Source organism: Candoia aspera, chromosome 4 (assembly GCF_035149785.1).
Source record: "Candoia aspera isolate rCanAsp1 chromosome 4, rCanAsp1.hap2, whole genome shotgun sequence".
NCBI lineage: Eukaryota > Metazoa > Chordata > Lepidosauria > Squamata > Boidae > Candoia > Candoia aspera.
Genome location: NC_086156.1, coordinates 71,602,643 through 71,618,140, shown reverse-complemented (window position 1 = coordinate 71,618,140; position 15,498 = coordinate 71,602,643). Strand labels below are relative to the sequence as shown.

The 15,498-nt window shown below is 39.5% G+C and overlaps 1 protein-coding gene across 2 annotated transcripts; it reads right to left on the bottom strand.

Annotated features, from left to right (window-relative positions):
- Positions 1-983: 983 nt before the first annotated feature.
- PSME3 (proteasome activator subunit 3) lies at positions 984-15,433 on the bottom strand. 2 transcript variants are annotated; one of them, XM_063300457.1, is made up of 11 exons: positions 15,214-15,422; positions 11,394-11,426; positions 11,039-11,101; positions 10,770-10,874; positions 10,518-10,566; positions 9,722-9,834; positions 9,012-9,080; positions 7,712-7,779; positions 7,533-7,587; positions 6,770-6,856; positions 984-3,478 (listed from the first exon to the last, which is right to left on the bottom strand). In XM_063300457.1, exons 1-11 carry the CDS (start codon positions 15,253-15,255, stop codon positions 3,398-3,400), a joined length of 765 nt encoding a protein of 254 aa, XP_063156527.1. In that variant the 5' UTR covers positions 15,256-15,422; the 3' UTR covers positions 984-3,397. The 2 variants fall into 2 exon arrangements, with proteins under 2 accessions (XP_063156527.1, XP_063156528.1); XM_063300458.1 differs by lacking the exons at positions 984-3,478; positions 6,770-6,856 and adding an exon at positions 7,162-7,316 and having other exon boundaries at positions 7,439-7,587; positions 15,214-15,433.
- Positions 15,434-15,498: the final 65 nt, after the last annotated feature.

Below are 15,498 nucleotides of genomic sequence, written 5' to 3'. Positions count from 1 at the left end.
AAAATGCCATGTTTAATTCTATACTATGTAGAGGTTGCATCATTTGTGCAATTTGGAATTTGACCAGGGGTGCCTAAACTTTTGCATAGAACTCTACCTTGCTTTAAAACAATGTATTTGTGTGATCAGATCATTTGCTTTGACAGCATATGGAATATCTGAGGTATTTCCCATACAGTGGATAGCATAGTATAAAAATGGAATCCCTTGTGGAGCAAGAGGCTTGAAGATCACTTACAACTTGCTATTCTTATGCTGAGACAAATATTCTATGCACTTCCAGGGCAACACAGGTGTTTTTGTTCCTATGGGAAGAGAGAACTCTGGGTAGTCAGGTCTTAATATTTCAGTCATATCCATTTGCTGACTCATCCTTACTATACTGAGCTTTGCTACTCTATCACATTATTGGATTCTTCCAGGGTCTTAGACTGCGGAGTGGAACTCATGGCTGTACTCATTTGCATTCAGCAGTATCATCAAAATAGTTGGGGATAGAGGTAAAACATTGATAACATAAAGAGATCATTATGGAGAGCTGCAGAATTCACTAAGTCAGAACACCAGAGACCTGAGTTACCTGATAAAGGTCTTTCTGGTCCTTTAGTGTGCAGATTATGAAAAGGAATCTCCTCTCTACCCAGCATAAAGTCATCCATTTCTTCATTTAAATATACACTGTAATATTACTTCTTTTGATCTCTCTAGAACCTGTAATTACTCACCTGCATTGGATGAGTTCAGGTTTTCCACACCGTGAATAATTTTATTCATCTCTCTAACATATTCTCCCCTATTTCTCTGTTATGATGAAATACTAAGAAGGCTATAGCTCTAAAAGCTTTAAGTATTCAAATTCATAGTCCAAAATCTTAGCTGGGAACTGAATGAAGCGCACTGGATCTGCAGAGGCAGAGTTCTGCAACTTGAGTTAGGAAAAACTAACAAAGACTATGGAACAGCATGACTGAAGGGGCCAATAGTAGAGAGATACATGTTTTATTTAAGAAAACACACTCTGGCACTATTCATTACTAACCAGCACTATCAATTCACACATATAGACTGCAATATCCATATCTGAGGCTTTGCTCCTCTCCCCTTACGACGAAATTCCCTGTTTCTTGTGGTTTCTTGACCATTGTAACACAGAGGTAGGCAACCATTTTCTTTTTTCCTTTTTTTCTGTGGAGGGCCACATTCCTCCAAGAGTAATCAGTCAAGGGCTGCATCACATGCCGAGGTGAACAGGGCTGAAACAACTGGTCCATTTAGCCAGAGCAAAATATGTTGAGCCACTTCCCATTCTTTCTGGAATCTTTTTCTCCTCCCTCTCTCCTCTTTCTGACGTCCTCTCTCTCTCTCTCTCTCTCTCTCTCTCTTTTCCCCCTTACAAAGCAGACAGCCAGACCAAGGACTCATTGATTTTGCCAGAGAAATGAACTGATTGATTGTAAAGGGCTTCTACAATCAATCTCAGGCTGCATGAAATGAGACCAGGAATTGCAAGCAATCTACTTAAGCCCATTCTGAACTGATCAATATTCATTCAGTTTGGAAGCCAACTGGATTACCTAAGTATACTACAATAAACAGAAGCATGAGGATGCTTTCAGGCTGTATCCAGGAGCCAGAAAAAGTAACCATGACAAAGATATGGGGCAAAATGTTAACTTCAGGAGCAAGATCTGAGAAGGGGTTATTTCATGCCCCTTCACCATCACTGACAAAGCTCAGAATATTCCAGAGATTTTTCATTTTACCCCACAACTCTGGTCAGCTTTCTAAAATGTCAAAGGAGAAACCTGGGAATGAACAGACTCAGTATTACAGCTCCTTCTCACTACCAGGGTTGAGATAAGAATGGCAAAGGGCAAAAGTCAAACGTATGTAAGGCCAGGCATCGAGACTAACCAAGTAGACAGAAATCTTGGTTACCAATGCACTGGTACCCATGAGGATTGTTTAAGATAGATTCAAAGTTCCTGTTATTTTTAATTTGTTGACATAGTAAAAGTTGTACATACGTTCAATGTAGCAAGGAAATATAAACAATCCAACAAAGCAGCTGATACAAAGAAACAAAGAGGCGGGGAAGGCTGCTCTCAGGAGCAGCTAGTGAGGGCAGTTGTCACGTGAATTTTTACTCTGGGAAAGGGTAAGGCTTGCCCAGCTACAAATGACAGTGAGGCAGAGGCATTTGCAATGAGCTCAGGGCAATGACCCTCCTGTGCCCTTAGGAGATGGCAGAGAAAAGGCCTTTTTAAAACAAGCAGGGAAAGGGGCCAAACTTCATTCATCCTGCCACGGTTGTTGCTGTTTTTCTTTTAACAAACCTAACACCACTCACAAGACTACAGCACAAGATGGATTTAAAGATTAAAAGTAAATCTGAAAGGAAACTACAGCATCCGATATAGTTGGCGCCCCCTTTCGGTTTCCTTGAAAACCAGAAGAGAGCAAACCTGAAGAAGCCAACAGGACTCACTCAGACCTAGGAGGATGAGACCTAGTTACACTTTGGGGTCTCCTGAAGGCCAGGCAGGGTCTTCAGAAACAAGTGCTAGGCTCATTTAATTAGGGCGGGAAAGAAAACGGACTAAGATGAAAGATACTTCAGGTCTTCAGTGCTTGATCATTCATGCTGAAATTAGGCAGACCAATTTTGCCAACCCAACTGTCTAAACAGGTTTGCCTTGCCCCAAGAAAAAAGCGTGAGAATGCCCACTGCACTCAAATGCTGCACTAGAGGTCCTTGTTAGGCAAGAGGAGAGTTACTTCCTCACAAACGTCTGGAAGAGATATATGTGGATTCAGTGTAAGCGATAAATAAACCTAATGGAAGAAGTACGGGCAGAAAGGAGAAACTTACAATGGCATTAAAACTTGCATGATTGGACAGGTCACAAGGTTAGATAGGGGCAAACCACGTTGAGATGAAAAGGGTACTCTTTTCCCTAAACTGCATTTCAGTGGGAAGACTGGAGTGAAGCTCATGACCAGACAAATCAGCTCTGAGTAGAACCTGGCAGTGCTCTCGGCAGGGACAATCTACCTAGAAGGGACTTTCTCAGGGATGCTACAGACCAGGACCGTTCAGGGCCTGGGATTCTTGCCTGGAACAGCTTGGCGAATCTCCTATTCCTACCAATAGAGGAGGAGATGCTCTGCTCTATCCCTTTTGTATCTCAAAGATGTGGTAGGGAAAGGGGGAAAAATCAAAGACCCAACAAAAAACCAACCAGAAAAGGACTAGGAGAGAGTTTCTTTAGACGTTTAACTAAAAGTATGGCGAGGACTGTTTCCAGCCAGCTTCCCCATCTTGATAGTCACATAAACTGAGGCAAAGACTGTCTTGAGCCTACTGAAGAGTTCATAAGTTCAGAGTATAGCCACATCAGTAGAGGGTCTCTGCATTGCTGCTCCGGGGTCGCTTGATCTTCTCAATATTCTTTAGAATCATGTCATGCAGAGTCACCTGGAAGGAGAGAACCTGGTTATTTTTTTCTGACTCTGGCAGGGCATATTTGGCTGGCCATGAATATCATACTTCTCTCCAGAGAAAGACAGAAAGGTTATTCCCCAACAACCCAACATTCTATACTTCAAGAAATGCAAGGTTTATTTGGGAACTACTGCATTAAAATTAAACCAATTTAAAGAATTATACATTCCCCACAAAGGATTCTAACATACTACCAACTAAACAGAGGATTCTTTTCACAAAATTATCAAACCTACAGCAATGGAGAGATTGAGGACCATGAGAGTGGTTCAAACTGCTTGCATCTGAAGTGTTGAAAAGAGTCTTGAATACCATTGTACTTGAAATGATAAATTGCCACATCTGTGATACCTACCAAAAGTGCCAAGCCACAAGACTGAAACTTGAATAGAAAAAGAATACTCAACCTTCAAATTAATCAGTTGAAATTAACACAGCCTTCCCTAGCCCCATATCTAACTAAAGCAATCAGATTTCAACTCCCAGAATTTTCAGCCAGCATGCCATTTGCCATTCTCTTGCCCATTCCCCAATATTTTTGATATACAAAAGGCTTTTCTTTGGCAGACATTAATATGTTCCAGACAAGAATCTTAAAGTTTCCAAAGTTTTGAACAGCCCTGCCATCAGCCACACAGTTTGGGAATTCTATTCCAGTAGATTGGAGGGCACTAGCGACCCAACATGAAAGTGTCTAATGCCTCTCTTGTCTATCAGAATGAATAATCGTCATAGCACTGGTCACCTTTACTTTTATCACTTTCACACGTCATACTATGATGAGAACAAGCTGTCAAAAGATCTGTCAGGTTCACATATTTTCCTCTTTAATTTTATGAGGAGTTTGGAATTTCACTTCCATTAACTAATGTCGCAGTACATGAAGTGTGTGTAACACAATAAAAGAAAAGGTACAAACCAGCTGCATGGCCTATGATGAAATGTTTTTTTTCCTACAGTAAGAAAAAATATTGGCAGCTATTGGCCAGTCTTGACGATCAACGAATTGTCACTCGCCCACAGTGTAAGTGAACGCTTCCAAATTCCTGGTTGCAGCTGTGCCACATGAAGAGAGAATTAAAAAAGATCTCTGAGGCTGAGAAAGAAACCAGAATTTCTCATAGCGCCGCTTGGTGTGCCCATTTGTCACCACTGCTATGTGAGCTGCATTGACTGCCAGTTGGCTTCCAAGTGCAATTCAGGTGCTGGCTATTATCTATAAAGACCTGCACGACTTAGCGCCTGAATACCACTTGTCTCCAATCATTTCTGCCCACCCAGTACGTTCCAGCAGAGTGGATATGCGCCAGGTCCCCTCTATTAAACATTGCCATCTTGTGGGACCTAGGAATGTGCCTTCTCTGTTGTGCCCCTCTCTTGCTGGAACAGCAACCCCCCAGAGATAAGGTTGGTGCCCTCTCTCCCAGGGTCCTGGAAGTTTGAAAACCTGGCTTTGGTCCCAGGCCTGGGACTGATGTTTGTTATTTGTTTAATAGCCCCTGTTTTGATTTTGTTATTAGAACATTTTAGTTCAGGCTGCCTGTTGATTTAGTATCTTTAGCTGTTTTTATCTCTTTTTTAGTTTTGTGTGCCACCCAGAGTTCACTGGAGTTGGGTGGCCAATAAATATAAACTAATAAATAAAAGCATTAATAACAATGAGCAGATGGTTATTTCAATGGCAGCCTTATCTGAGAAAAGTGCACTTAGACCGTTAGGTTCACATTCCTGATGAATTCCCTAATAAATGAGTATTAGTATTTGGGTTTACTTGGGTTCTGTATATGAATTCCTTAGCTTCTTGACAATATCCCCAATATTGTGAACCTTTCTTTCTGTGTTGTACTCAGTTGTTGAGGACTTCACAAAACGAAGTGAGCACATGACCAAGACCCAGCAGAATTCTTTATTATATTATGCCCTGAATTAGCTCACTGCTAGAGAGTTTTCACAATTCATTTTAGAACTGAAGCAATTTTAATATATTATAGTTTTCTCAATATAGCCGTAAAAATGTGAAAAAAATCCAAATAAACTATGGAAATATTCAAAAAAATCTGTAGAAATAATACAGCTAGTTGATCACATTTTTATCATTATGCCCTGGTTCACAGACTGTACTATGGCAGTTTGTTTACATACGGTTTGTGGAAGAAGCCACAATTGCCTGGGGTCATGTAATAAACTCTGTGGTTTGAAATAGGCTTGGAATGTTGTGTGAGCCCAGCCTATAGTTCTACATATTATGAGGCTAGAGAATATTAATTTCCCTTTTTCAAGCCCACCAAAAAAGCAGCACAGGATCTATGTAAAACAGATCTAATTATTAACCCAGGCAGTAGGCAAAAAACATCAATTACTTTATCCTTATTTTTCATTACATACTTCAAAGAAGCTTTTCAGACTCATCAATGCTAGGCATGAAAAGATCAAAATTTAAACACTTGTCTGGCATTTGCAGACCAAACAGATTGGAAAGCTTCACGTGTTATCAGAGGGCGATTTCTCCTTGAATAAGCAGTAGAACTATTCCACAATCAAGAAGCCTGCACAATTATATGGAGACATAAGGCCATTATATGGAGACTCTGTGCTTAAAGATCTGCTTGTGTATTTCTCTAAAGATACCTGCACATAGCGGAGTTACTCTGTGCTTACTCCTTGTCTGCCTTACATTTAGAATATACAGGTATGTTAAAAGCCAGATGTCCAAAGGCTTGTTTTATCTGTAAATCAGCATATATTTTACTATATCTCCTGAGATTTCAATGGTTTTGGCAACATTAACCATTATTTTCACATGGGCAGCAACCATGAAGTATACAGTTGCACTAACAGACTAAAAAAGAATTAACTCTCCTTTCCACTAATAATTTCAAACCCTTTCTCAAGTCTCCCAGTACCTATGCAATTTGTTACTCACTAGCTTGCCTATATACCGTAAGTATTATTATTCCTTAGAAAGGAGATACCACCGTATTTCTTTCAGCAACAAGTTGAGACTTGATAATTGCTTCTGCTGGTCTTACAAATGACCATCTAAATATATACTGTAAGACAACAGTACAAAAACACAGTACTCCACATACAGCTGATTTGCAACTTCCAGTACTCCTCACTTGGCTATGCTGGCTAAGAGTTCTAGGAGTTGAATTCAGCAACATATGGAGGCCAAAAAATCCCTACTTCTGTTACAGGAAATCCTTAATTCATCAGGCGAAGGGATATTATCTTCCAACCTGGAAAGAAACAACATTGACTTACATATTGATTTCTGAGCTCCGAAATGATGAGCCGGAGACTGATGTATTCCTTTTCATCCATTTCAGTCACTGTGCGGCGGTAATCCTCCTACAGAGACAGTTATTTAACCAGAACCTTTTAGTCACTATCATGCAATAAAGCAGGAGTGGGGAACCTTCAGGATCCTTCATTACTGGTGCTACTGGAAGCTGCAGTACAGATTCCCCACCTTTGCACTAAGACGACTTGCAGCTGAGGAGTCTCATTCCATCTCTGTTTTAATCATGCAGAACTCTGCCATCTTCTGAGTTTTCATAAACTGAACCCAACCATTTCTAGAATGTTATTAATTAAAATCTGGTTGGAAGACTAGTTCTATGTAAAACCTCCAGAAAGAGAATCCGAAAAAAAAAAAAAAAAAAAAGATGTGCACTTAGGGTAAGGTTGAGCAACTTTTTCCAATTGGGGAGGGGGGGGGTATTTTTTTTTCCAGTGACAAGAGCTGCAAGTAAGAAGGCTAATAACCATGCTTTAAAATGCATATTTTACCCATACTTTTGCCCTAAATCTGCAGAAAACATAATCAGTTATTCAGCAGTATAATTATGAGGGTTTCTAGGGACTGCCCACCTTAATCTAATATAGTTCTAAGCATTTCATAGACTTCATAATACTAATTCCAAGAAGAACATGCTCCAGAAGCTTTTCAACTATTTCTAATCCACCTCATGTTCCTAAATCTGAATTCAGTAATCAATTTAACATGTCTCCGCTTAACACTTACCACATGAGGATATTTTGCTATTTTAGAAACCAGTTTTGCTCGTGTGATGTAATATCTGAAATAAAAGGGAGGAAGTGCTTCAGTTAATGGTGCAGGGACACAAGACAACCTAAACTCAAGAGAGTTGCTCCTATCAGAAAAAAAAACTGTCCGGAAAAGCTCTGCAAGAAGGTACCCACCTAGAGATCTGGTCCAAGTATGAAGCTGCCTCACTCTCCACAGTTCGGAGCTCAGCTACAGTCTCTTCCTGGAAAGGAAGGAGCCAGCAAGAAAATATTAAGAGAAGAATTCATATTGAGCCCAATTATACTTGGATGTACCCAGACAGTCTGTACAGGTAATCCTTGTTTAGTGACCACAATTGGGACCAGCAGCTCTATCATTGAGCAAAGTGGTTGCTAAGTGGGAAACCACCTGATTGCAGCAGTGCTTTCCTTTGCCCCACTCCCCCTCCCTTTTGGCACTGGGATAGCAGGCTTGAAACTGACAAAACCAATCAGTTTCACACCCGGGCTTTTGTTTGCCTCCTAACCACTGCCCTGCTCTTTAGAATCCTCACCCTGGCACTGAGATAATTAGCAAGAAGGGAATTAATGTTTGTATTTCTGTTCATTGAAGAGGAAGGGATTACAAGAAGCAAGCAGGCACACAATGGGAAATACACATTGAAGGGAATGCAGTGGTGCCGGCTTGGAGCTGGGAACTGTGAGCGTGCTACGCAAACAGCCCGGTGTATTCCCCATTGTGTGCCTTACTCTCTTGCAATCCCTCCCTCTCCAATCTCTCTGCTCTGCGGGGAGGGGGACAAGCAATTTCTGTAGGCAATCTCTCCTGTGCCTGACCCGTTCCCCCCTGCAGCGTGGAGATTGGAGATGAAGGGACTACAAAAGAGTAAGCAGGCACATAATGGGGAATACAACGGGCTGTTTGCGTAGCACGCTCGCAGATCCCAGCCCCAAGCCAGCACCACCGCATTCCTTTCAATATGTATTCCCCATTGTGTGCCTGCTTGCTTCTTGTAATCCCTTCCTCTCCAATCTCTCAGCCCTGCAAGTGGAGGAAAAAAGAAAAACACAGGTCAGGCACAGGACAATGTGTACTGACCGTAATGGCAATCATGTCACTGAGGGATGCTGCAGAGGTTGCAAATGGGGGCATTGGTCATAAAGTTATTTTTTCAGCACCACTGTAACTTTGAATGGTCACTGAATGAGACAGTCAGTATGCAAGGACTGTCCTGTAATTGCAGCCATTATGCTTATGAATTCTAACTTTCAATTTAAGGAACCTGAGCCCAGATGAAGTAAAAATAACCAAAATGCAGAAGAGTGTAAAGATCTAGCACAAAAGCAGCCATATCAGGGAAAATACTTCCTGCAAAGCAGCCAGGTTCTAAACAATGATTTGTTCTTTCCCACTAGAGAAGCTTCCATCCACAGGCATAATTTCCCAGAGTTCTCTCCACAATTGCTGATTTACCTGAATAGAAACACCAAAGTTGTTTCCATCCTCTATCCTGGGAATCAGCAGTTGCACCCACATTTTGACCTGAAGAACAGAACAGCATATTAAAGAGGAGTTACTGCCCTTCTGGATAGTCTGAAAATGTTTTGCTGGCTGAGCTCTGCATGCAGCATTTGCTTAGCTGAGAGGCCAATTTCTTCCAGAACAGTCAGAAAAAGCCATAACTTAACAAACATTTGAACCCTAGTCCCTTGTGATCAACCCTAACATTGGGTTAACACTGATGGCTGGGCTGGAGCCCTTCAGACACAAGAGCACAATCATGACTGACTGGTCCTCTACCCAATCAAAAATTGGTATGCCCAGTAATAATTGCCTCCAGGCAGAAATGTATCTTTGTACAGCAAAGCAGCAGCCAGTTACTTCCAGGCTTCTCTACTTTGTGCAATATACTGCATGGAACCTAATTCTGTTTGCCGGATGGCATATAAATTTGGAAAATAAAACAGAACAACAAATTTTGCCTTAATATAATACCAACCCCTGCAAAAGGTATCCAGCACATATATATTAAATCTGTATACTGCAAATTTCAACAAATTGATAATTGTTACTACTTTCAGAAAGACATTTGATTTTTATCCTCCCCTCTTAAAAGCAGCACATCTAATAACTGACCTGCAAGATAGAATCTAATAAGGGAAAAAAGGGAAACCAGTGCTTACTGTATTGCATTTCTCAATCAGCAGCCGAATTTCTGGTTTTACTTTCTCAATGATGTCCACCAGCTGCTGATTGCTCTTCAGCATCCCATTAGGCATGACGAAGACTTTGGTACCTGGGGCCATAGAAAGCGACTAGTTACTTATTCCATGAAAGGAGGAAGCAGACTATCCCAACTTCTGCATGGAAATTCAAGTCTTTTTTTCCCATTCTACTTCTAATCCAATTTTTAAACTCCATAGTACAAGTGATGCTGATCTTTCTGATTGGGGGATATGGTCATAGGTAAGAATTTGCAGCCTTTGGGTTGCATCCAATTCTGGGATGTCTACTCTGTTTTGTTGTTGTTGGAAACACTCAAGTCACAGCAATGACAAGAGGAGGTTGAAAATAAAACCCAAAATAAAACTAAGGCAACCATGACTTCTTTAGAGAAACAAAATGGATTTCCAAACCTGGAAATCACAGGAATAACTTTTACCACCACTGATAATGTTCAAATTACACAGAGACCCTATTCTTTCTCTTTCTGAGATGGAAAAACAGCATTTCAGAGGATCATTTCAAATTCCAAGGAGCTAATCATATTCGAAGCAGCCACCTGGAATATACATTTTGTTCATGTAGAGTCCAGATACAAAGTGCGCACACATAAAATACCTGAAATTTCTTGGTACCATATCAACACTTTAGGATTCTGGATGTCTTTATGTTCTCAGTGATTTCCTCAAATAGGGCAAACTTCCAAAAACAAAATGAGGTAGCCAAGCCAGAACAATTAATTAACACAAAACCTACCTTGGAAGGTCTCTTCACAGTCTTCCAATTTTCGCTTTTTCATATTGGGCTAAAAAAAAAATAAAGAGGAAATACTATATACCTACTCTTCCCTAAGAGTAGCTTAAGGAAACAGATAGTTACAAAGCAGATATTTGCTTCAAATGTCCAGAATGCTTTCTTCTCTTTCCATAGCTTGCCAGCAAGTATAATTATTATAATTATGTTGTTTTAATCAGTCAATAAATGTTACAAACAGGTGACCAACCTTACCCCATCCAGTCCATCATGACTGTTTGTGAGCAGAATTGGGTCCGGAACTGGAAGGTTCATATCTGAGTGGATTTGTGTGAGATCATGAATGTTCAGAATGGGATCCTAGGAAAGAATATCCAGAGGAGTAAGGTATCCATGCTCACAAACAGCATCCAATGCAGTACTGAAAGCTAGTAACAATAGCAGACTTTTATTATGTATTTGACAGTGTGTCATTCTTGAAATAGTGGTTGCCCAGGGAGAGGCAGGAGACTATCAGCTCTTACCTTAAGGAACCCATCAAGTTCTAAAAGCTTCTTTGGAAAAAAATTTGCCACTAGATCCTCAGCCTGAAAGAGAAAGAACGCCAGCTATGATGCATGAATTATTAATACAAGTGCTGATTCCATAACAGGAAGGCTGAGACCAAGCTTTGGTATGGATCAGCAGAAAACACCAGACAGATAAATTCCTTGAATGCTGAGCTGTTTCCAAAGGTTAAAAATGAAAGTCCTACAGATTCCTGAGGCCAGTAGAACAGAGCTATGGGAAAAAGTCTCTTTCATGAGAACCAGAACCAAATTTAACCGTCTGGAACCCCTAAGCATTAGCTGAAATTGCAAGCATAAATCAGACACTTACTTCACCTGTGATCCGCTCCCTGAAAGAATCTACCTGCAAGAGAGAAAAGGTGCAGCTTAGTACAGCCCATCTGAGCTAAGCATGACGTAGTCACCCAAGCACTTCATCTTTGCTCACCTGCATAAATTATAATTCCCCTCACAAATCCAGAATCCTACTTGCCAATGACCTTTCTGAATCACTATTAATGTTACAGAATATAAGACATGTTTAATAAAATAATGAGATACTGGAGTGCCAACAGATGCTTTAGAAGAGTATCACATTGGAATAATTTTTAATGGTTTCCTATATATTAGGGCAGAGCCAGTTTGGTGTAGTGGTTAAGGCATCAGGCTAGAAACCAGGAGACCATGAATTCTAGTCCCGCCTTAGGCACGAAGCCAGCTGGGTGACCTTGGGCCAGTCACTTTCTTTCAGCCCTAGGAAGAAGGCAAGGGCAAACCACTTCTGACAAATCTTGCCAAGAAAACTGCAGGGACAGAGATTCTCTGAGAATCGGACACGACTGAACGGATTAAAAAAAAAACTAGAGCACAGTATAATTCTCTTCTCAAAATTTCACTGTCTTTTGAACCATACACTGCCCTTTGCTTCCTAGTTCTTTCAGGTTTATAGTATCGCTCTGACTGTTAGAGTCAGTTATGCTTGCTTTTATCTCCTACTTTCCCCAAATTTATAATTGTCTTTCATATACTTAGGTTATTTTAAAATCAGTCTGTAGAAAATACTATTTGTATATCCCACAAATCTGTAGTTTCATCTTCTTTCAATTGCTAATGTTATTTTTCTTTAAGAAAGAGACCTGGGTTTTTTTTTTAACCCTTCTCTTTCTTTATTTGTTCACATTACTGCTTGAACTAAGATTTGAGTTTTCTCCAATATTTCATCCTTACAGTTTCTACCTAAACTAGTATTCAAAATTATAATTCTTTCATGTTGAAAATGTTTTACTGATCTTTATCTTCTTGCATCTCAGTTATACCTATTAGCTATTCTCAACTTTTCTACTTGTTAAACTTGTTAAACTGCTTCCGCTTGTTTAATTTTAGTTTCTTCAATTAGGTTGATCAGTTATTGCCTTTTTTTCATTGGGATCTTCTATCATTTTGCATTATGCATAATGACTGACTTTAAAATCTGAAATCCTAGAAAGACTAACCTAAGTAAAGTCACATTGAACTGAGTGGTTTTACTTTTGTAGAGACATGTACAGAATTGAACTATACTCTACTACCATGGCTGCATCACCTTGATTTATCTTCATTTGATTTATTAATTTCTTTTTGTTTAACTTTTCCCCATTCAAAAGCTTATCTTTTTATTAAAGTTGCAATCTTTTCTTCTATTACATGTTATTGTGCCTTATCTCTCAAAATTTCTGTCAGCTGATGGCCTCCTACTTTCTTCTAAAGTTATTATTAGAGCTTTCCTTCTTAATATTCTATTGAATACTCTAGTATTCAAAATAGTGAATTAGGCTCCAGGCTAGAAACTGGGAGATGGTGAGTTCTAGTCCCGCTTTAGGCATGAAAGCCAGCTGAGTGACTTTAGACAAATCACTCTCTCAGGCCAACTCACCTTGCAGGGTTGCTGTTGTGGGAAAAGAGGAGGAGGAAGGAGTATTAGGTATATTTCCTGCCTTGAGTTATTTATAAAAATAATAAAGGCAGGATTAAAAAAAATCTATTTGACTCCTCTTCTTAAACTGTTCCTAGATTAATTATATTCTGTTAATGTTTGTTTCTTTTAATTTTGTCTAACTCGTGCAGTTCCCATCTTTCCTATTTTATTTAATAACAGCAACAACCAGAACCTTGCCTGAAGATAAGGACATATTCCATGAAATTTTATTCACTATCATCCTAATACTCTATATACTTTCTGTACTACTACACACCTTTCTGTTAGATTCATTTTACTGCTTCCTGTTAAAACATGATTTGGTGAAATTACGACAATATTTTCCTTACTTAATTGGATGCTGCTTGCTATAAAAGAAAGAATATTAGCACCAAGATATAACTAAATGAGAAACAGCGAACAGGATTGATTAAGACTTCTGTTCAAACCAGCCATAATAATTATTACGCACTGAATAAGCACTTTTTACACAAAAAGACACCCCATAAAAAATTGAAAAATACAGTGAGAGATATAGAGGATGCAGTGGAAATTGTACAACTTCCTACTGTACTGTTTAGAGCAAAATATTTAGTTTGGGATGACTTTATGAAGCCAGAATTAATTTTATTGCTGAATAGAAATAAACAAAAATGTTAATATTCTTCAAAATGCATTAAAATCATTTTGAATACTTGAAATGCATTATATTAATGTGACAGAGATATATTATTAATGAAATAAAAATTACTACAGTAGGACAAAAGAGGATTAAAAACTATGAACCTTAAAGAAATGGTAACATTCTTAATTTAATTTTTTAAAAAAACCACCCAGTTACATTAAGCATTTCTCAGAAAATAATCTGGTTCAGGTTCATCCCTTATCCACTTATCTGGCAGTAAGGCTCATTAAATTCCACTAGCCTTACTTTTGAGCAGATCTTTAGGACTGAATTGTAAACAGAACATGAAAAACTGCATTCATAATTAACATTAAATTTACATCCCTCATTTCTTAAAATATAAACCCAACACCACTAGCCAAATTGACTTGGCCTAAAGTCTGCTCTTTTAATACATTCTATTTTATGTAATTTTTGAAGCAAAAATTATAAATATATATTTCTCATAATATACTTACTATTTTGTGAGAATCTTACATTGGTTGCCTAATTTATTAGAATTTACCCTTGAAATATACATAACTAGTTCAGTCTGTGACTGTTGGCAGTCACATTTTTATTTCTTTGGCAAATTCACAATTATTTTGTAATTATATTTTATTCTTTATTCCTTAAACAGATTATGCTTACTAGACATACTGAATGATGACATTGCTCTTTTCAATGCAATCCTATACTCATTTACTTGGAACTAATCCTATTTAACACAATCAGACATAGTGAAAGAAATATATAGAACCACAATCTCCACATCAAGTGGAAAACACTGTTTTACCCAGTAACTATCAATGCTTTTAAAAAGCTTTATATATGCAGTATTCAAATAAAATAGTAAGTTATCTTGTATTGCCTTGCATAATTTTGACTTGTATAAGTCAAAATTATTCTTGTAAAGTTATACCTCCTAACCACCTCAAGAAGCATGCTGGCTTAATAATTAAGAATCCTGAATTATGTTCCTAGGTAATATTAACTGTTGTTTTTTACAAGGCAAATAATAAATACTCATTCAGGGAATGTATGAAGCGTACGATTTTTTGTGGAATTCAATCATCTGGGCAGAGATACATATGTTATATGCTCACACAAACATCTAGTCTTTATTGCCACCGGAAGCTGGAAGGATTATTGGTCTTCGCTGGTTTTAACCCCCACAGTAAGAATAAAGAGAAGCCCGTCATGATTACTCGGCTACAACCTGCACGACTAGAGGCAATTTCGGTTCGATTACAAACAGACGGGGACACGAGTGAAAGGTCAGTAACACGTTACAAGCTTCCGAACAGCAGAGCACTTGGCACCAACACAGCCAAGCGTGCAGGGTTTAACGGACCTGTGGTTTCGCGCTGTACAATAACTACCATACTTTTATCACGTTCGACTGGCAAAAAGAGTTGCCACGACAGAAGCTTGCCTGGGACCCTCCCATCCCCCCGATCTTCTGTAGCACTCTGCACATGACTAAAGGCACGCCCGTGGCGGGTTTATTCGAATTTTCCCCTCCTCCCATACCTTGATCTTAACTTCCGGGTCCACCTTGAGCAGGGAGGCCATGGCGGGGCGGGGAAGCCGGTATCCCTAGCCAGATCCGTTCCCTTCTATCCCGCGCGAGCGACCACCCGAGAAAACCACCGGCTTCGCTACCGCCGGAAGTGACAACATAACGCCCCGCCACCGCCCTCTCTTGACCAATCACCGAACGCGATTACAGCCAACGTGATTTCTCCTTGTGCCTTTGTCGGACGGGACTTATCCGGTGCTGTGCACATGCGCCGAAGAAACAACTTCCGGTTGATG

What these genes read in the sequence shown, in the direction of transcription:
- PSME3 (XM_063300457.1), bottom strand. Translation starts at nt 15,255, where the DNA reads ATGGCCTCCCTGCTCAAGGTGGACCCGGAAGTTAAGATCAAG. An exon ending in ACTTTGGTGTTTCTATTCAG is followed by an intron (nt 7,780 to 9,011) that starts GTAAATCAGCAA and finishes CTTCCTTTCCAG; the next exon opens with GAAGAGACTGTAGCTGAGCT. An exon ending in TACTTGGACCAGATCTCTAG is followed by an intron (nt 7,588 to 7,711) that starts GTGGGTACCTTC and finishes CTTTTATTTCAG; the next exon opens with ATATTACATCACACGAGCAA.